At 49.8% G+C, this 20,396-nt stretch overlaps 3 protein-coding genes across 16 annotated transcripts in view; 1 reads left to right on the top strand and 2 right to left on the bottom strand.

Moving 5' to 3' along the window:
• The window catches only part of LOC122382062 (lysosomal-associated transmembrane protein 4A-like), a 34,067-nt gene extending 33,717 nt beyond the window's left edge, over positions 1–350 (bottom strand). Inside the window, exon 1 of the mRNA XM_043366960.1 lies at positions 205–350. The gene's annotated coding sequence lies outside the window, so the exon portion shown is untranslated. The remainder of the gene's footprint in view (positions 1–204) is intronic.
• A 603-nt stretch (positions 351–953) lies between these two features.
• Positions 954–9,265, bottom strand: LOC122382060 (chromatin complexes subunit BAP18-like). Of its 4 annotated transcripts, none has more exons than XM_043366953.1 (5): positions 9,071–9,265; positions 3,382–3,517; positions 2,816–2,910; positions 2,258–2,359; positions 954–1,795 (listed from the first exon to the last, which is right to left on the bottom strand). In XM_043366953.1, the coding sequence occupies exons 2-5, from the start codon at positions 3,397–3,399 to the stop codon at positions 1,528–1,530; spliced, it is 483 nt and encodes a 160-aa protein (XP_043222888.1). In that variant the 5' UTR covers positions 3,400–3,517; positions 9,071–9,265; the 3' UTR covers positions 954–1,527. The 4 variants fall into 4 exon arrangements, with proteins under 4 accessions (XP_043222888.1, XP_043222890.1, XP_043222889.1 ...); XM_043366955.1 differs by lacking the exon at positions 9,071–9,265 and adding an exon at positions 3,645–3,681; XM_043366954.1 differs by lacking the exon at positions 9,071–9,265 and adding an exon at positions 3,623–3,651.
• On the top strand, positions 3,933–20,292 carry LOC122382059 (PAT complex subunit CCDC47-like). Of its 11 annotated transcripts, none has more exons than XM_043366950.1 (10): positions 3,933–4,004; positions 10,300–10,579; positions 11,624–11,734; positions 11,984–12,158; positions 13,241–13,368; positions 13,690–13,848; positions 14,157–14,342; positions 14,637–14,810; positions 17,544–17,678; positions 19,347–20,292. In XM_043366950.1, the coding sequence occupies exons 2-10, from the start codon at positions 10,310–10,312 to the stop codon at positions 19,446–19,448; spliced, it is 1,440 nt and encodes a 479-aa protein (XP_043222885.1). In that variant the 5' UTR covers positions 3,933–4,004; positions 10,300–10,309; the 3' UTR covers positions 19,449–20,292. The 11 variants fall into 11 exon arrangements, with proteins under 11 accessions (XP_043222885.1, XP_043222877.1, XP_043222886.1 ...); XM_043366942.1 differs by having other exon boundaries at positions 3,976–4,004; positions 14,634–14,810; XM_043366951.1 differs by lacking the exon at positions 3,933–4,004 and adding an exon at positions 4,084–4,101.
• Positions 20,293–20,396: the final 104 nt, after the last annotated feature.

Here is a 20,396-nt window from a genome sequence, read left to right as displayed (position 1 = left end):
ACGAAATCAGGTCAATTTATTGATTGCATGACCTTATATGGGCATGGCTCCACCCCGCCCCACGCATCCCAAGCCATTCATTGGTCAATCCATTCTTGGACGTTCGCCTCGTAGTTTCCCCAACTGATGGGCTTCACCTATTGTTTCTGATACCTAACTTAAATGAAAACAAAGATGAGTTTGCCAGTTCATAAAACAGCTTACCACTAGTCTGTACTTCAAATTGCACTTCTGCGAAAACGCGCCACGCGGACAACTGCTCCGCAATATAAGCTCAAAAATGGGTTTCAATTCGTCCTCAAGCTCTCTCCAACACAGTTGTCGATCGATTACTTTGGTAGTCAATTCTGGCGCAAATAATTATTTAACTGCAATCAAAAATATTAGCATTTTAAATGACGTCATAAAAAAGACTGATTCATTCCGCTTGCAATCAAAAATGATATATTTACATTTTGTTTTGTAAGTGCATGTAGTTTCTATGTTGGTATGAATATATGTATTTTTCAATATAAATCTTTTGGTTGCGGGTCCGTCCGCGAATATTTCTTTTACTGCATCACAATCAATCAAAAGGGCTCTTTTCGGAAATTCGGGCCTATGACATCACACTTGAATGGAATATTATTGTCAATATAACAACCTTGTCTTTTAGCGCTTTCGTCCCCGTACTGACGTCATCGTATTGCGTCATAATCATGCGTCACCATCGCCCTACCTTCGTCTGCATCCCCACTCCCCAACCATGGATAGGTCTCTAATACATGCCCCAACTTAGGGGACTATAGTGCATATAACCGCGGCCATTTACTATGTAGCATACAAGAGCTGTGCCTATGTTATCCTATCTTAGGACCTGCCAGCCATGAAACAGGACTATCATGAAATGCATGGGTAGACCCGCCCCCACAGGTCTAGCCTCTCGCCGTGTACGTCGTACGAGAAGCTCCCCAAACGAGTGTGATGGAATTTATTACACAAATGGATGAATACGCGAAGCATGAATGTGGTGAACTATGGTCAAACTCAAGACGGCAGCAAATGAATGATAACGAAACCAGACAAACATAAACTTCGATCGATCACGTTCACATTCCAACCACGAGGTATTCTGCATTTGTCAATCGTTTGCTGCTGCTCTGCAACGGTACGCGACAGCAAACCTCGTCGAAGGCCACACAAAACAACATTCGTCAGACAGCAGACTGTCATTATGTTTGGGAGTTGCAAATGATGTCAAACTAAGAAGGCGGGTTGCGCAAACATAGCGCGGCATTTAATTAGCCAGAACCGCGCGGCGTTGATCCGCGCTTGTCCTCTGCGATTTAGAATCCGTCAAGTCTCCATGTCAGTGACTGCCCGACGGACCCAGTCCCGAATACAGGACGTCCATTCAAGTCACGAGTGCGGGAGTGTCGCCAGTGACCACTGCGGAGTACGGGTCACCGGCCGGCCGAGTGTCACCGTGGACCGCCCCCGTCAGTCACTTTCCCCTCCACCCGTCCCTGGGAGAGCGGCTCGGGCGTCTCACGACACCTCCTCTGTGGGCCCCACGTAGTAGGCGCCGCTCATGTCGCCCTCGTGCTCCGGCACGCCGGCGTTCAGCATGTTCAGCGTCACGTCCGACTGAGCCACCATGCCGGCCTGCTGGTCCGGCTGCTGCGGTGGCTGGGGTGCCGGCTGGGGCGCCGGCTGAGACTGTTGCTTGGACCGCTCGGCTGGCCGCGGCCGCGGCTTCCCGCCGCCCTGCACACCCTCGAAGGCCTTGGTCCGCAGCGCGTTTCTGATCTGGCTCCTGGTAGGAGAACGAGAAGAAAAATCAGCGGTGTTAGCTCGATAGTTATGGCTCAAGTGTTCATTCAATGCAATGTTATCGTGTATCCATGTTATGTTCTCATGCATAATTTCTCGTGAACGATCGCACTACGAGGGATCAAATGGTGTTTACCGACAAAAACGCCGACAAGAACGTAAAGAACGGGGACACTGAGCACTTCGTGCCGAGAGACAACCACATACCTTGCTTTTTCTTGTATCAGATCAAATTGGTCTCATAGTCATGATCATGCAATATGTGCATTGCGATTTGTGCAAGTGAGCAGCCAATAAATGTGCATTTATCATCAAAGCAGGGCTGTTATACCCGGTAGAGCCGGTACCGTAAAAATGTGCACCTGTATTTGTGGTTTATGTAGCCTATTTTGAACCGGTTCCCTGTTCACTATAAATCAAACACACCTGCCTACAAAACACTTACACGCTGCGACTTTTGAGCACTTCGCTGATCTTCTGCGGATCGGCGCCGAACCGTTTAACGGCGTCGTGGAGTAGATCGATCTCATCCTCCTGCCATTTTCCGCTGAAATAACGCAAGAAAATGTACTGGATAAAGCATTGTTCCATTTTTCAGACTTTTTGGTGGCAAATCACACCTAATGGGGAAAATATTTTCATCCCTAAAATATGAATGACCGACTTAACTTCATCTCTGAAAAGAGTTTTATGTATTCCCAACAGCCAGTTCACATGTCACTTGACAGTTGATGCACCCACATCCTTTTGTTCCACACCCTGTCAAGATCCTGACATGAAATCCTTGTTTATCAGTTGGCATAAAAATTGGCATTACACCATTTTGCAAAAATGCTGCAGTTATTTTCTTTCTTTTTCTCATCCTAAGATTTTTTCTTCTTCATCGGCACACCCAACCAATATCCAATTTTAGAACACTGCCATATATCAACTCAGTAGCTTGGTGAATTCAAAATTCCCAGCAAAATTACCAGCAAGCAAAGACTTCTTGTGCTGGCCTGACCTGTTGGTAGGGTTTGGAGATGCCTGCTGTAACTGTACTGTCAGACTGCCTAGCCTGTTGAATGCTTCTCCAGCTTCAACAAATATTTCTCCAACCTGAAAAAGTGGCATTTAATAATGTAACAATAGTTAAGACATAGGTACCTAATGTAATGTCTTAAAACACACACAAAACTGAACTCATCAATCCTAAGCTTAACTAGAAGTGGTATGAAATTTTACTTTGAAGTGGGCTCATGAGAGAAAAAGTTTTATCTTTCTTTGAAAGGTGATTCTTTGAACAATAAAACTTTTTTCTACATGTCTGACTAACTACAATTAGCCAGGCTGGTAGAAAATATGTTTATATATTCATATCTCCAGTGGCGGATCCAGGGGGGGGCAAAATGGGCATTTGCCCCCCCCAAACGGCATGATTTTAACATTACGCCTATGGACGATGCATGGAAAGAATCGATAAATTTTTATGGTTTGCCCCCCCCAAACCTCTGAGCTGGATCCGCCTCTGCATATCTCAAGTCACTTAAAGCTTTCTATAAATATATAAGCAAAAACCCAAGCACCAACCTTGCTTGCTGAATTCATTTTGCTTATAAACCCTGCAGTCAACCACAGTCAACTGCAGTTGTTCCAGCAATAGTGCAAGACAGTGGTCTCTTCTTATTTGTTAGGTATCAATGTCCACTTCACAGTAATCTGATTTCTGGAAATCATAAGAATGTCAGGTGGCAAAAGGAAATATAAAAACACTGGTACGATGTACAAAGCCACTAGCCAGTGTTCAAACAAACAAACAAGCAAACAACACAGTTCATCAACGCGCTGCTAACAAAAAGTGCTAAAAATGAGGAAGGTGCTAAAAATTGTAAAGGTTATGGCTATTGCTAGTTGCTGGTGCTGCCACCTATAGCAGCTTTTAGATCTCAAAGTAACTCTTTGCTCTTTAAAGGAGTTTTTCCACTGTGTTCTCTTATTTACACATTAAAAATAATTATTTAAGGGTAAATAATGGGAAAAATCAAGTAATTGATGGATAATTGTCATATTTGTAAAGTGTAGATAAAATGTTTACCTAGGGGCGTCCTCATCGTTACTACCTGCAAGATTCTTACAGGCTACTTTTATGTCCCCCGCGTTCGATGTCTCTCGGACGACGAAGATTCTACGTCGTCCGGCCAATCCCGTCCAAGGTCAGCGGGGGCTCGGCTGCGGTTATAGAACGTGATTGGCCGGACGGCGTAGAATCTTCGCCGTCCGAGAGACATCGAACGCGGGGGTCATTTCAGCGTCAGAACTGTCTACATTTCAGAGATAGAGTGTCGTGTGTTGCATTTCGCCGGTCGTTAACGTATAATATTGGTTATATTGTTGGATGTAACGTTTATTTCTGTTTAATACCCCCTTAAGGTAACACTACTTCTCATTTTACAGATACCTATCCAGCCAATTAAATAGAAATTGTATTTTCTGTTAAAGCGAAATGTAGGTACCTACCACTTTCCTCTAGTTAGTTTTTTGTGCTACATTTTTATGATTTTTATTCTTAGAATTATAAGAAAATGAATATTTGCAAAAGGAAATTTAAAACTATTTCATAAAGGAAGAGCTTTATTCCATCTTTGGTAAAGGCTTAACAGTGTTTAAGGCGGAAGCTAATTACGCTTTGTCATTGACCAATCACATTGTTATTTGCGTAGTTCAATACCAAGTGCATGCTAATTGGCTGATGCTACTGGCCTCTGACAGATGGCTGTATTCTTGTCAATCTTTCGTAAGGTGTTCAATTCCTGCTCAAGGCTGAAGGCACTAATTTTAGAACGAGAAATGGATTACCTATCTTTGCCTAGGCTGATCCTTGGGCTGGTTATTGGTCTTAAAGCTCCTGATTTGTGTTAGTCACAGCTTAAGCTACAAAATTGTTATTCCAGATTAAAACCCCATGTTAAAGGTGGTATGTTTCCTTTGACTCTTACACTGAAATAAGATGAATTGTGAAGTAGGTAGTAGGTAGGTACCTAGGGTTTTTTGTCCATATAAGTTGGTAAGTCAACCTACCTAATGGCAAACTTACCTTACCTTACCTTACCTTAGGAGTACACGGAATTTAGAGGCCTGTGTAGACCTGTTGGTCCGGATCTTTACTCTAAGTACTAGCTCGTGGAAGGTTACTGGTCGTCGAAGGCAGAGGAGAAGCGGATAGCTTCCCAGTGGATGTCCAGTCGGGATTTAAAGGAGTTGACAGAGGGTGCAGCAACGACGTGTAGAGGCAGACTGTTCCAACTGTTGACCACTCTGACGCTGAGGAAGTTCCGTCTTGCTCTAGAGATGGCTTGGGGCTTGTGGAGCTTGAAGCCGTGACTCCGCGTGATCCCAGTCTCGGACAGGCGAAGAAGTTCATCGTCAACGTCCATCGCGTCGTGGAGGATCTGGTAGATGACGATCATGTCGCCCCGTCGTCGGCGGTACGTCAGCGACGGTAAACCAAGCAGACGCAGTCTCGTAGAGTAAGGCTTCGTACGCATCTCTGGCACCAGCTTCGTTGCTCTGCGCTGCACCCTCTCAACCAGCTTTTGGTCGCCTATCGAGTAGGGGCCCCAGATGCAGTTGCTAAACTCCAAGTGAGGCCGAATCAGGGACTTGAAAAGCAAGGGCAGAGACTTCGCGTCGAGGTTCACGAACGATTTCTTAACCAGGCCCAGAACCCTGTTTGCCCTAGCAACAGCTGCTGCGGTCTGCTGGTGAAAGTCGAGCGACCCGTCGACAACTATTCCCAGGTCCTTCTCACTCTCCGTGGCCTCCAATGGTCTCCCCAGCATTGTGTATGTCGCGTTCTGGTTTCCAGGGCCAAGGTGTAATACGTGACACTTATCCAAGTTGAACGGAAGCTGCCACAGTTGCGACCAGTTTCCAAGTTCATTTAAATCGGTTTGGAGCACGTCTCTAGCCTCTGGGGAGTGCACAGGGCGAAACACTTTGCAATCATCAGCAAACAGCTTGATGGAGGACGAGATGTGGCCAGGTAGGTCGTTGATATAGAGCAGAAACAGAAGAGGTCCCAAGACAGAGCCCTGTGGCACTCCACTGGTTACAGTTGATCTTGTGGACTTGACCCCTTCGACTACGACCTGCTGGGTTCTGTCAGCAAGGAAGGCTCTAACCCAGTCCAGAGTCTTGCCAACTATGCCGTAAGTCTCCAGCTTCAACAGGAGTCTACCATGAGGCACAGAGTCGAAAGCCTTCTTGAAGTCTAGATACACAGCGTCCAGTGGCTGCTTGGCCTCAATCGTCTGGGTCCAGATGTCCATAGCTTCCAGCATCTGGGTACTACAAGATCGGCGAGGGCGAAAACCATGCTGGTGGGGACTAAGCAAGTTGCTCATTGTGAGATGGCTCATTATCTTGTCTCTCATGATAGCTTCCATGACTTTACATACGATGGATGTGAGACTAATTGGTCGGTAGTTGCTCGCCGATTGCCTTGGTCCCTTCTTGAAAATCGGTACGACAAGAGCGTGGCGCCATTCAACTGGTATGCAAGAGGTCTGGATACAAGCATTGAAGATGATTGCAAGTGGGCAGGCCAGCTGTGGAGCTAGCTCCTTGAGCACGCGGGGATGCAGCCCATCAGGGCCAGGGGCTCCTGAAACATTAACCTTTAGGAGTTTCAGGTAAACCTCTTCTGGTGTTATAGTCACTTCAGACATGGTGCCCCCAGGAAGAGAGTGGTGCTCAGGTTCTGGCAGAGAGGTCTGGTCCTCAGTGGTGAAGACGCTGCAGAAATACCGGTTGAGCAGATCTGCCTTATCGTTGGGTGAGCTCCTTGGTTGACCTAGCTCGTCTTCAATAACGTCAATCCCTGGTTTGGTTTTAAGGCGGGAATTTACATACCTCCAAAAAGATTTTGGGTTGTACTTGACCTCATTAACGATCTGTGTTTCGAAATCTCTTCTCAAGTTCCTAGTCATTTTTCTCAGTTTGTTGCGACATGTGTTGAATCTTGAGAGATCTTCATTGTCTAGAGTCCTGGAGTATGTAGCCCACAGGGTCCTCGTCTTCTTGCGTAGCTGTAAGGCTTCTCTGTTCATGTACAGGTTTTTTGTTTTGCCTGTTCGAGTCTTGGGCACATGTCGCTCAACTAGCATTGATACAGTTCTCTCAAGGAACTCATAGGCACATTGTGGATGCATGTTCCGGATTTGGGCCCAATTTACTTCAGCAGCTTTACTCCTCAACAGGTTATAGTCAGCTCGATTCAAGGCAGGTTTCTTTGTGAATTGGGCAGCTTTTGGAACTGTATAGCAGTGAACAGTGAACCTGAGGACTAGATGGTCGCTTTTGCTGAGTCCGGGAAGGTATTCTATGGTGGATACCATTCCTTCTTCGGTTGTGAGAACCAGGTCTAGAAGACTAGGGACTGTTCCAATTCTGTATCGTGTTGGTTTTGTAACATGCTGAATCAAAAACAGATCTGCCAGCTTCTCAAGAAAGAGATGAGTTGGGTGATTTTCTCGGGCAGGACTAGACATAGTCTCCCAGTTCAGGTGAGGGTAGTTAAAGTCACCAGTGACAAGCATGTGTGATGAGCTGTTGCGATTTTCTTCCAGCATTTTGCATATCAAGTCTGTACTTGTTTCCAGGCAGCTACTGGGACTTCTGTACAGGCAACCCAACCTTAAAGTGTCTCTGCCTTTGAGCTTCAGGGCTAGCCAGACAGACTCAACCCCCTCCAGAGCTGAGGAGCTAGCAGGCTGACATCTGATTTGGTCCTTGACATAGACACAAATACCTCGCAGTCCCTGTTTCCCAAGATTGGCGGCATCAGGGTCAAAGTTTGTGTACACCTTGTAACCTTTGAAACTGACAATAGCTGTCGACAGGGCTAGGACTTGGGCTTTTGGCAACACCTCTGTAATCATCATTACATCTGGTTCAGAGCCAGCTATTTCAGCTAGTAGACAATCTCTCTTATTGATAAACTGGTCTGCATTAGTGTACAAAACAGTAAGCCCAACGCCCTTCCCACATGCATTGGTTAGTCATTTTTGCTTTGATTGCTTGGATTGCACCTGCTGGGGGGCACTTGTATCCAGATTCAATCGGGCAGGTGGCTGAACTTCACGGAAACTGCTGGGTCCACCTGACCGGCCAGTTCCATTCTTCAGTTTGATGATGTTGCCATTTCTGATGCCAATATCTTGTTCACCTGCAGCACGTCGCTGTGCAAGCTCTTGTCGCAGCAGTCTGTGGGCCTCTCGCTCAGCAGGTGTCTGATCTGGGTTAATGTACAAATTATTCCAGCTTTCCGAATGCCGCAACTGAGACGACAGTCTTAGCAGTTCAATCTTGGAGTCCAGATCCTCGAGAGTTAGAATGAGCAGTCTTGGGCGGTTTTCCTGTAATTTGCCAACTCTATAGCACTTTGAAGCCTTGACGACCAGCTTCAGATTTTCTTTGACAATGTCTTTAAATTTACTGAGGTCTTTTTCCTCTCTTGTTACACCATCCTCAGGTGTGCTCTCGGGCAAGTTGAACACTACCACATTCAACTTCCTACGCTCTTTGTCCAGAACCGTGCTGACAGTCTTGTGGATGTCCCTGGAGGACTGGGACTGGTTTTCTGATAGCTGGGCAGTTCCACTAATTCCATTGAGCTTCTCTGCAACAGAATCTGTCAGAGCCGAGCAGGAGCTTTTGACTATTTCAGCATAGGAGGCCTTCTCCTCGTGTTGCTGTCTAACGGTCCTTTCAAGCATTCTAGTCTGATCAACTGCATGCTCTTCCAGCTGCCGCAGTGTTCGGTTCACCAGTTTGCAGTGGTCCGAGATGGATTTGGTCAGGAGCTCAATTTTTTCATCCACCTTGTTAAGAACGCCACTCTCCAGGGAGTCAAGAGCATCCTTTGTCTTCTGCCACTCAGATCTGGCATCAGCACCAGTGTTGAAGATGGAAAAGTGGCATGCTGAACAGAACCAGTGGAGCATGGGAAATTTTCCTGCGGCAGTTACGGCAGTTTTGGGGATCGCCTGACAAGCCCCGTGATACCAGAAGTGGCATTTGTCGCATCTAATTCCATTTTCCCCTTCCTTGACCGGCTCACCACAGTGTGATTTACCAGGGCCTCCCCGACACTTGTCTTTATCTTGGTCTTGATCTGGCTCGGATTCCCCCCCATCTACACTTGGTGTACGGGATCTCCCACCCCAGATATCAAAAACATGATCTGCGAGTTTTCTCACCCCAGCATTAGCATCCATACCTTCTGTAGTCCCTGGCGCTGCACTTGCAGACTTCTTATCACCACAAGAATCGCCTGCTCTCGATTTTAATCCATCTTGACCGTCCTTGCCCACTTCATCCCTAACGATTCCACCGATTTCACTTTCGCCATTTGCATTTTGATTTTCGCCAACGGGTACGGCGAGCGCGGCGTTTGCGTTAAAGTCCGGAGTGCTGTTCACGGACACCTGCGGTAACTGCGGTAGCTGCGGTAGATCGCAGGCTGTAAGTCCCGCCCACTTGTGCGTACGTCATCACGCGTTCGTCTGAGGCGGCCGTGTCAATTTTCCGCCCAAGTTACACGAATGCGCAACTGCCGCGCCACTTTGCATGACAAATGGTTCCTGCGGCCGCTGCGGTCGGATCGTTTCGACCGCAGGAGACGCAGGCGACCGCAGCCGGCCGCAGCCGTATGACGTCACACCACCCGCCCCATCCCCACTTTCTGTGACGTCATTACCCGGCTGACCGCCGAGCCGCAGCTACCGCAGCTACCGCAGGTGCCCGTGAACAGCACTCAGTTCACGCGGTTCACGTGCGTCGTTCGCCGAAGATGGTGTAGATGGCGTGACGGTCGTCGTAACGGGCGTAACGGAAGCCGTAACGCGTTCTGCTGATAGCTGCTTTTGTTTCGTTCGGCGTTGTGGCGGTGGGGAGTGGTGTAAGTTAGGCATGTTAGCAAGGAATTACGGATGTGCGATAGGTCACGGAGCTCGACAAAGCACGTCCGTCCAAGCCGAGAGCGCGAGAGCGAATCAAAACTTGGGAGAGTGATGATAATGCTGCTTCTTTCACCTGACTCAAATGAGTACAAGTGGCATTGAGCCATTGAGCTTCTGATCAATGGTATTCTATGTGTAATAACTTTTGCATCTCTATATTTATTTTATTTTCTGTAGTTTTAAGGCAATGATAAGTTGGTTGCGCTTTTCTGTCTGCATTGGTATAACATGGTTGTAGAAGATTTAGCTAGATGCTGTATGAATATTATAATCATGTACCTAGGTACATAATTATGGCAAAGAGGTGGAATGGAGCAATCATCTAGAAGTGACCAGATAAAGTTACTTATATACCTATTCATTTGATAGGGACTAGTCATCTTCATACTTTTCCTTAGGTTAGGGTCATGACCTAATTGAAAAAGGTCACCTTGTAATTTTACCCAATCAAAAAAGGTCACCTCCCCCCCCCCCCCTCTGCCCTCAGGCACACTGTGATGGCGGACGCCCGTCTGAAGACGCTGCTGGTGCTGCTGGTGCTGTCGCTGTACGTGCGCGCCTCCAAGTACCAGGCCGAGACAGAGGACAACGACTTTGCCGACTTTGAGGAGTTTGACGACGACTTCGAGAGGCCGTACCAGGGCGCGTCGCCGGCGGACGGCGGGGGCGCGGCCGAGCCGGAGCGTGCCGCCGACGCGGGCCGCGCCGCCGCCGCCGACAGAGTGCAGCAGCACGACGGGGACGACGACGACGACGCACTGGTGGAGGTCGGTCAATGTCGGCAGTGGTTTTAATTGAGCTTACTTTAGGACATTGTTCAAATCATGGCCTGTTTTTGACATCACATAGGTAATTACGAGCGAGCGAGCGCAGCGAGCGAAGTGAGTCTTTTCAATATAACGGAAAAATCTCAGTATGAGCGGCCCGGCCCGGCCCGGCCCGGCCCGGCCCGGCCCGGCCTGTAACGCTTTTGAGAGGCTTATATCTCAGCAACCGCTGGACCGATTGGCCTGCGGTCTTTTTTGTTTGGTAGCCCCATCCCTTCTACCTCGTAATTGACTACTTTTGATACATCTCAGTGACCGTTGTGGCACGTGCCACGTGAAAAGTCAAGGGTGTTCAAGCTTTTTTGCAAAAGTATTGATTTTGAGAGGCTCATATCTCAGCAGCCGCTTGGGCGATTGACTTGCGGTAATTTTTATAGGGTAGCAGCATCCCTTCTACCCAAAATAGGATACTCTCGATGCATGTGGGTCACCCCCAGTGCACGTGCAAAATACAACAATAAGAGGTGCCAAATTTGTTCCCATATCAGTAACTCGGTAATACTGGGGCGATTTCGCTGAAACTTGGCATACAGGTAGGCATCCACCAGGCAATGCATTCCCATGTGTTGCGGTTAGGGTGCCACTGCACGTGCGCACGTGCAGGGGGCGTTTCCAGATCTCGAGAACGGCTGGGCCGATTGCGTTCAAATTTGGTACACGGTTGGGGACCAGTTAGTAGGGTGCCGTGCAAAAGTCATTTTGGACCCCGTTTGCACGTGCGCACGTGCAGAATGCCGCTTCCAGATCTCAGGAACGGCTGGGCCGATTGCGTTCAAATTTGGCACACCGCTAGCGACCAGTTAGAAGGGTGCTTTGCGCAAGCCCGTTGGAAGCACCCTCTCGCCCTTCCGCACTTGCGGGGCTCACTATCTCGCTCGCTCGTTCTTCGCCCAAAAGGCATTATACTGGTATTTATATCCTCCTGATATGTACCGATATGTTGAAAACTGAAGTTTTTGTTAAATCACCCCTCTCATATTACAGACGGAAGATGAGTTTGAACATTTCCAAGACGAGGAAGAGTTTGAAGGATTTGAATCAGCATCGCCCAGCAGGGGCAGCAGCAAGGAGCAGCCGAAAATCACCATAGCCAATGCGAGTATCGATCGGATTTCGACTCCTTTGCTGAACCATCAAAATAATTTGATTTTTAATTAGTATGCTTTCTCTGCGATTTTTATTAGATTCTGGTTTGGAGAGCCCAGTGAATAGCTTGCTGATCATCGTTCTCAGTTTTTTTCGCGTTACTGATGGTTGTGTGTGGAACTACGTTTCATTATTTCCCTGATTTTCTTTGTTTGCTCTGTGCTGCGATCTTTCGATAACCGTGGTGACGCCCTACAGGTGCCCGTACATCGCTCCACCAATTGGGACAAGTTCTACGTGGAGATGCTGATGATTGCCGGTATTGTGGTGTATTTCATCAACTTCGTGTCGGGCAAGACGCGCAACCAGAAGCTGGCCAACGCCTGGCTCAGCGCGCACAAAAACCTCCTGGAGAGCAACTTCTCCATGGTCGGTACGTATGCAGCCGGATGGTGTGACAAAGTCCTCCGTTCCTTCGTTTCCATCCTCAGGACATTCAGATCCTTCTCCTCTTCACCTCAACACCCTGTTCCGGGCTGGACGGGCAACTTTTATCCCATGCGGTAAGAGCACGCCCGTAGCCGGGTGCGGTGAGTTAGTTCCGGCGACTCACCAGGGTGCTCGCCCAGACTAATGTCTCCCCCTAATTCCTATCATCCTCCCGGTCCTGAAATGGTCTCGTCAGACCGAAAGGGCCTAACCCAACAAAAAAGTGGCAAAGCCGATACAATTTCGTTACTAGAACCAGATAATGCAACTAGTAAATACTAAATTAAAAGGGCTCATTCCTTAATGCGAATAACGGATGGTTGCTATGAAAATCAATTGCGCGTGGATATATTCAGACAAAGCTATGATAAATGATCCAGATTTCCATGAATATTCGTGTTCTGCTAATTCCGTTTGCCGCGTTGGCGTTCTATTTCCGCGGTGTTGTTTCGCCGGACCGCGCTAATCCCTCCTGCGTGTCTGTGTAATCCGATCGATCGCTGCTGATCGCGTCCGTGTGGCCGCCGATACAGCGGCCACTGATCCCCGCTACACCGGCGCTGACACCGCCTGATTGCCGCCGGCTGTGGCGGGCACCGCGTCACGCTGCCGGACCCCTCGTGACGTCACAGGGGGGACAGTTCGGATCGGCACCGCGCACCGAGCTCGTTACGGCCGAGGGCCGGGTAAAAATGGCCCACCGGACGCGCCGGATGGTCGGATGTCACGTAGGGAGGTCTGTGACACTATTGCTGGACGCGCTCAGATTGGGTTGCTATTTCTGATCGTGTCTTGTCATTATGATCAAGAAACACGATAAAAAGCTGACGCTTCTAAGAGTCCTGTGATGCGATGTCGATGGTGGATGATTCTGCTGCTAGCGATTTGGAGGGCAGCCACACGTCTGTCGGTCGCTGTGGTGTGCCCTTTTCCCTTCTTCCCAACCGACAGTACGCTAAGCTCCTCCTCTGAATAAACTGTTTCCCTGCTCTGACCCGATGATGACCCTGTCTGTCCTCCCGCCAGGCGATGACGGAAAGGCGGAGCCGGGCAGCGGCGCCGGCCTGCTCAAAGAGTCGGAGAACATGTACACACTGTGGTGCAGCGGACGGGTCTGCTGCGAGGGAATGCTCGTTCAGCTCAAGTTCCTCAAGGTAAAGACATCGGGCGGTGGCGAAAGTTTTGGCTGAATGGACCTAATAGCTGCAGCTCTATTCAGTGACTAATAGCCTTTAGTGAATGAGATTAGTCGGGTGCTGATCGAAGAATGCTTCGGAAGCTGTTTTGGCCTACTTTTTACTTTTCAGAGTCACACTTTTCAGGCAGCCAGTAGGGATGATCTAATCTATTGTATAGCTGATGACTGTTTCCGCCTCTCTCGTGGCAATTGTGGAACCAATGTCGTCTTACTTTACCTCTGAACTATCCCCCGAATTCCGAACTCCCCGCTGACCGTCCGCCGCTCCCGTCCACAGCGGCAGGACCTGGTGTCGGTCATCTCCACCATGATGAAGGCAGCCTCGGACCAGGTGGAGATCAGGGTCACCATGAACGCTGAGGAAATGGATACGTTCGTCTTCTGCCTGGCCAACAAAAAGTCGGCCGCGCGGCTGGCCAAAGAGATGACCGATATTGTGAGTAGCAGACTGATTGCTGGCCATGACTCATGGGTGTTGTGACCTGGTTTGGTTTGCTTCCTTTTCTGCACGCTACTAAATTTTTTTTTTCAGTTGTGTCCCAATTGTGTTTACATGACAATGATTGCGATAAATTTAAAACCGGCGTTATTTGTTTGAAGCGGCGCTCTGTCCAGTACCTTTAAGGAAAGTATGTCAGACATGTGCGCGTTTGCAGCCCCGTATATCCCTCTACCCGTCGACCCGCCCTGAGCGGCCTGCCGTGACCTGCCGTGACCGATCTCTGCTCGTCCGTGCTCCGTCAGAGCACCTACTGCCCGGAGCGGAAGTCGGCCGAGCGGTTCGGCCTGCCGGCCCACTTCTCGGTCCTCTCGGAGATCCACGAGGCGGCGGCGGCCGTGCTCGACGCGCGGGTGGTGGCCGTGGTTAACAAGTATCCCGAGCTGGTCGAGTACATCCACGTGTCCGATCAGTACTCGGGGCCCAAACAGGTCAGTACGAACTACACCAGAACGTGTTCGCTCTGGTGCCTGTCCGACCAGTACTCGGGGCCCAGAACAAGTACTGCTGACAACAGTTAGAGGCTAGTGACTGGTGCCGCTAGGCGCGTCACAAAGATTATTAGCTCACGTTCTGAGTTTATTATTTCCATCTCCCAACTACGATAATGAGAAGTTGGCTAGGAGCCATTTTCAAATGTCAACGTCTTTCAACCGCTATGAGTACGGCATCCCCACCTTTACCCACTCGCTGACACCCCCCCCCCCCCCCACCCGCACCAGCAGCTGGACGATCAGGCTCCCGTGGAGCTGCCCAAGGTGAAGCCCACGCTGGCGTTCTGCTTCAACCTGCCCGGCCGCGGCCGCCTGCAGCCGGCAGACGTCGAGACCGTCCGACCCCTGATGCAGCTCGTTCTCTACATGGTGGACCGCATGAAACGCTGCAAGCTCGGCAGGGAGGTGAGAGACGCGTCTAGGGAGAGAGGAGGGCGCACGGGGAGAGGGGAGGGTGTGCCGGAGAGAGGGGAGGGTGTGCCCGGGAGGTGAGGAAGCCGTAAAATGCGGAGGGAGGGGAGCACTGCAGGGGCTTCCGTGTTTTCCGGAAGTGTGGAGGTGTGTTGCGCGGTATGAAAGGTGCGGAATTTCCGCAGCGGATATTTCAGTTTCCGGCCGAGTGCTGCGAAATTTATGTCGGGGATATGAGTCAGGTGTAGTCGTGTTACTATATCGTGGTGTTCATAATAATTCCAGGCATCAAATGACTTCATTGTTTCTGATGCGACCATACAGCACATTTAGTCGTAGTCGATCTTAACCCGGCAGGCGGTGGGCCTCCCGGCCACCTTCCGCGCGGTGGGGGGGGGCATTTTTTGCCCCCCCCCGTATCTCCGAAACTACTGGACAGATCCGGAAAATTCAAACGGCGTTCGATAGCCCTGTCAAATTTGTCGTAGGAAACCAAATTTCATTGACCTCGGGGTCACCGATGACGTCATAGGTCAGGTCAAAGATAAAATGTTTCACCGTTCACGGGGCTTCTAGGGAAAGCGCTATAACACCGACTAAAACTCATTTTGTCGAAAATCAGCGATAAGGCGTCAGTTGTCTAGTACATATGTTGCTATTAGAGGTCACTGGTCATACCAGGTCAGGTCACAGGTCAGGTCACCAAAGGTCACCAAGGGTCACCACATAAACCCAACTTTACTAAGGTTGTGCGATGCATGTTTTATGGCTAGTTTTTCATTTCCAACTCAATGGTGTTGGTTATAAGACCATCAGGTACGGTTTAGGTCACTTTCTGGTGGTCAGGTCAAGGTCAGGTCAAAAAAGGTCAAATTTCAAAGTTGATATTTTTGCATAAAATGGGTATTGATTCGATGCAGCTCGTCACGGGAAGTCTAATGGTGGTCTTTGTTTTGCGCTACGAGGTCTTGAATTGCTAAAAATTGAGTATGAAAATTTGACGTCATCAATTTTGAACAGTTTTTTCGCTATAACTTGGCCAAAAAAAAGAGGTATCGATCTCAAATTTGGTATGTAAATAGAAGGCGGTAGGGACTATAACATATATTCCGTTTTTTTTTTTAAATTCAAAAAACTTTTTGGATTTTTTGGCTATTATATTCAAAAAATCTATTTTTTGATTTTTTTAGGGTCAAAATCCAAAAAGTTCGGAAAACCGAAATAGCAGTTTTGTAGCCCTCTAAATTTTACACCTTTTATGTCTGAAACATTTTTCTGTATCTCTAAAGCTGTAGGCCTGACAGCTCTTCCCGCGAAACCTTTTTTTGGGTCGAAAATGGCAGAAATGACGTCACTCTGACGTCATTAGCGGCCAACCTATCATAGCCTTTGGAAAAATTTTGGTCACCATGTGCGCTAGCTACTCCCGGGAGGGTACTGAAAGTTTGGTGACGATCGGCGCAGCGGCTCTCGAGATATATCGAAAAAACTAAAGGGGGGGGGGGCAAAAAATGTCCCCCTCCCCCACCGCCTGGAAGGTTAAACTACTGCATTTTCATCCAGTGCTGTGGAAAGCGTGGGAGACGCGGCGAATTAGCGCTATGAGGATATACCAGTATGTTCAATAAGTAAGTTCCGTTTTGATATAACTCGTTTATTTTTTGGCACACCTCAACCAAACATGGCTCACGGCTCGGCGAACTCGCCCTGCAGGCGAACGCATCGTTCCCATCGCTTGGCCAGGTCCCGGATGGCCGCACGGAAGCTTTGAGTGAGGGTCTTTTCGCCATACTGGTAAAAAGCAGACCCGAGTGCAGACCGCGAGCCGAACCTCCGGCCCCGGAGATTTTTCTTCATGTCTGCGAACAGCCAATAGTCACTGCGTGCCGTCGGGAGAGTAGGGATGGTGTTAGAGCACCTCGATGCCCTCTGCCTGCAGGGCATCCCTCGCCACGAGGGCACGGTGAGGAGGCGCGCAATCCTGGTGGAGGATGAACCGACCACGGGCCTTCTCGGGGCGGCAACTGGCGATTACTGGCAGGAGATGGTCTCTAATGATCCTGGCGTAGGCTTGTTTAGGCTTTCTGTTATCGCCTGGACAGTAATCTTTCTGTTGGCCATCACCATCTCCTCCACTTTGGCGACGTCAGTGGCTGTGACCAACGTCCTCAGCCTGCCTGCACGACGCACGTGCCAGGTCGCGCACGCTCTCCCTCCCCTTCCCAAACTTTTTCTTCCGCTTCCGAACTGCGGAATCACTAAGAGCATGGCTCCTGTACACATTCACGAAGTTGGCGTGGATGTTAGCCGCCGGCTAGCCCTGGATAGCTAGGAATCGTATCACTGAACGTTGATCCTCTCGGGCGGTCGATGCCATTTTTAAAGCAGTCTAAAAAAATGGTGTTATTTGATCCGCTCCATATCGTCACAGAAATGGAATAAGAAGCTGAAAATGCGGTCACTTCGACATAAAGGTCTGAATTCTAATCCCTGAAAAAATCACGTGCTTAGACCGCGTGAATTTTATGTAATTGCTCTCCGGAACTTACTTATTGAACGCACCTAGAGTTACTGTATTGACTATCGAAACTGACATTTAACGCGTTCGACGAGAGTGTTTGTCGATGAAAGCCGATGTGGTCGGTGGTCCCTAAACTGGGGGTATCAGCGATCTGCAGGGCGTGTGCCAGCGGTCCTCAAACTGACCCGTCTATCTGTCATCCGCAGGGCCGTCTGAAGGCCGAGAAGAACCGTCTGCGCGTGCAGGAGATTTTCCTGAAGCAGACGCACCAGTCTCGTGCCGAGAAGGCGCAGGCCAAGCGCGAAGAGAAGCGACGCCTCGAGAAGGAGCGCATCCTGGAGGTGAGAGCCCGGGCCGGCCGGCGGTGGGTCGCCAATAGCGTGAGGTGGGGGTCGTTCACTGCGGCGTGAGGTGAACTAGCTGTGAATAAATCGGTGTGACGTGACCGGTCGATAGATTGTTGGAACGACGTCTAGCCATGAATTGTGTTTCTTCGCTCGCATATTGGTGCCCTGTTAGAGCTGTGCGACATGATAGATTGTTGGAACGACATCTAGCCATGAATTGTGTTTCTTCGCATATCGGTGCCCTTTTAGAGCTGTGCGTCATCAATCGTTGATCTGCTATTCTTTATCGTAACTAACGAGAATTGTGGGACGTATGTCAGCTGCAAGTGCTAGGTCTAATTCCTCATTTTTTTTTAACCTCGCTCATTAATGATTCTCTGACCGGTAATTGTATGATCTTAAGTAGGATCACAAATAGATGCCGTCTGCTCATCGTTTCTGTCGACGTGTCATTAGCGCTCATTTACCGCTGATTCAGTGTTTGCATTTTTAACGGTGCGCTCACAAAATATTAATCGCGACGCCTGTCACATGACTTATTGAGACCACCCAAGGTAGTTGGGCGTTCAGCCGCCCACCACAACCCTCGTGCCCGCTGTGGTTCACTGTGTTGTCCATGTGAAAATCCTATCACGAATGTCGAATACCTTAGCACGCCATGAGTACTAACTCGTATGTGCGTCACTCGTCGCTGTTACTACCAGCATTGTGTAGTCTGTCGCTCGAAACTGAGCACGCTGCACACTAGCCGGCGGTTCTGATATGGCCGGCTGCTTAGCTGGCTCTGGTGGCCACGTCGACGTCATTCAATGTGGTTTCTCGCCGTTCTTCCATACCATCCCTCCATTGAGACCCGCGACGGTTCCCTCCGGCCGCTCAGTGTGTCCATTTCTGCTCCACCCGGCGCCCAGTCAGCCTACCTCTGCCGACCGGTGCCCGTATTCCATGGCACGGTCCGCCCCGGCACCGTCTGTCGGGAGTGCGGCGACACGATCCGACCGGGTGTGGGGGGCGGGCGGAGAGGAGCCGGAAGAATGTGGCCCGGAGTGACATCACGGTGCTCGGCCCTATTTGGGAGTAATTTTGATTTGGTCAGCTGCGGTAGGATTGGCTGGTCCACCATATACTTGACGGTGCTGTGAGGAATGGATGATATAACTAAAGAATGTCGTCGTGAACGTGATTAAATACTGAGTACGATTTCGGTGAAATGCCAAGTTCCTATTCCAGCTGGGTGTGGATGTAAGCTAGCCGCGACATGATAATGGGGAGTGTTATTTTCCTTTGATGTTCCCTCGTATTTCTCTTTCCCATTAGTTTAGGAACATTTGTCCACATACTCTGTAATGCAGCTTTATTTCTGGACCTCGGTACGTAATCAGTGGTAACCTTACCTGTCTGCGCCGACGGGCATCATCTCCGATATTCGTGACGTCAGCAGTGTATGTGACGTCACTGTGGTAGTATTTTACGCATTACGTCATAGGTGCATCGAGTTGTACGCCACCGGTGTATTGTGTGACGTCGTCGGTTAATTATACATGCTGCTTCACTGGGATGGTATGGTACACCGTAGGTTTGACGTAGGCGTGGATCTGTGTTCTGTGTGACGTCACCGGCTCGTGGTATATGACGTCACCGGTGACCTCCGTCCGCCGGCAGGAGGAGGACCCGGAGAAGCAGCGCCGCCTCGAGGAGAAGAACGAGAAGCGCGAGGCCAAGCGGCGCGCCCAGATGCGTCAGATGAAGGTGAAGGCGCTGTGAGGGCCCCCGGCCCCGCCCCCGCCCCCGCCCCGCCGGGCGGCAGAGGCGCCACAGTCATCGACAGGCAAGCAGACTAGCGGGCGCTGGCCATTCAACCCCCATCGACTCATACAACCCATCGACTCCGCGGCGTGCCGGGACGGGAACTCATATCTCAGCGGCCGGGCATTTCGCAAAATATCGTGTGGATATCATATATATACCTAGTTAAAAAGTGGGTTGTTTGTTTGTTTTAGTTTGATGAGGCCCCCGTGTTTGCCCGTGCAGAGTCGGCTGTTTGTTGTTTGTGGGCCGGTGTTTGTGTCTGTTTGTCTCGCCGGTGGTGACACGCGGGGCGGTGTGTGGTCGGGCCCGGTCCCCGTCTGTATGTGTGGGTGTGCCGGTGTGGGCGTGTGAGGTGTGTGACGCACGGTGTGCTGTCTGGTTACTCCCGGTGTGGGTGCCGCCCCGTCCGGCACACCGTCCGGTCCAGCACTCGATCCAGTCAGTGACATATGAACTGACTCCCTGGGAGCGGGGATCACTGCGGCACGACGCGGGCGCTGCGGAGACGGGCGGAGAACGCATTTTAATGTGTCAGACGGCGCCATATTGAGTCATTTTGTTACGACTAAAAATGACGGCACTAGTCTTGGGAAACTTACTCATGTGTCGTTATCGGTAGCGCTTATGTATCCCCTAGTAATATTGGATTATTATGTTTGATTTTATGTGGTAAAATTTGTTTATCGATTGAAATGAACTCTTCCAAATACAAACTCGACATCCGCCTGCGTGGCCCCTGGGCTGTGCGCTACTCGGCCTTGTTCAGGCGATGAGTGGCGGGTGTTTGAGATCAGGTGGTCTCACGGTGTGTCTGGTGCGGTGACAGTCCCCCTCTCTGCAGCGGAGTGGGTACCTTGCCATCCCTGATGCCGTTGTGGGCAGTGTGGACTGTGGAGGCAGGTC

This window comes from Amphibalanus amphitrite, unplaced genomic scaffold (assembly GCF_019059575.1).
Source record: "Amphibalanus amphitrite isolate SeventyFive unplaced genomic scaffold, NRLGWU_Aamphi_draft 000132F_arrow, whole genome shotgun sequence".
In the NCBI taxonomy this organism is placed as follows: domain Eukaryota; kingdom Metazoa; phylum Arthropoda; class Thecostraca; order Balanomorpha; family Balanidae; genus Amphibalanus; species Amphibalanus amphitrite.
Note: the sequence above shows the minus strand (reverse complement) of the source record. Positions and strands in the feature narration are given on the sequence as shown.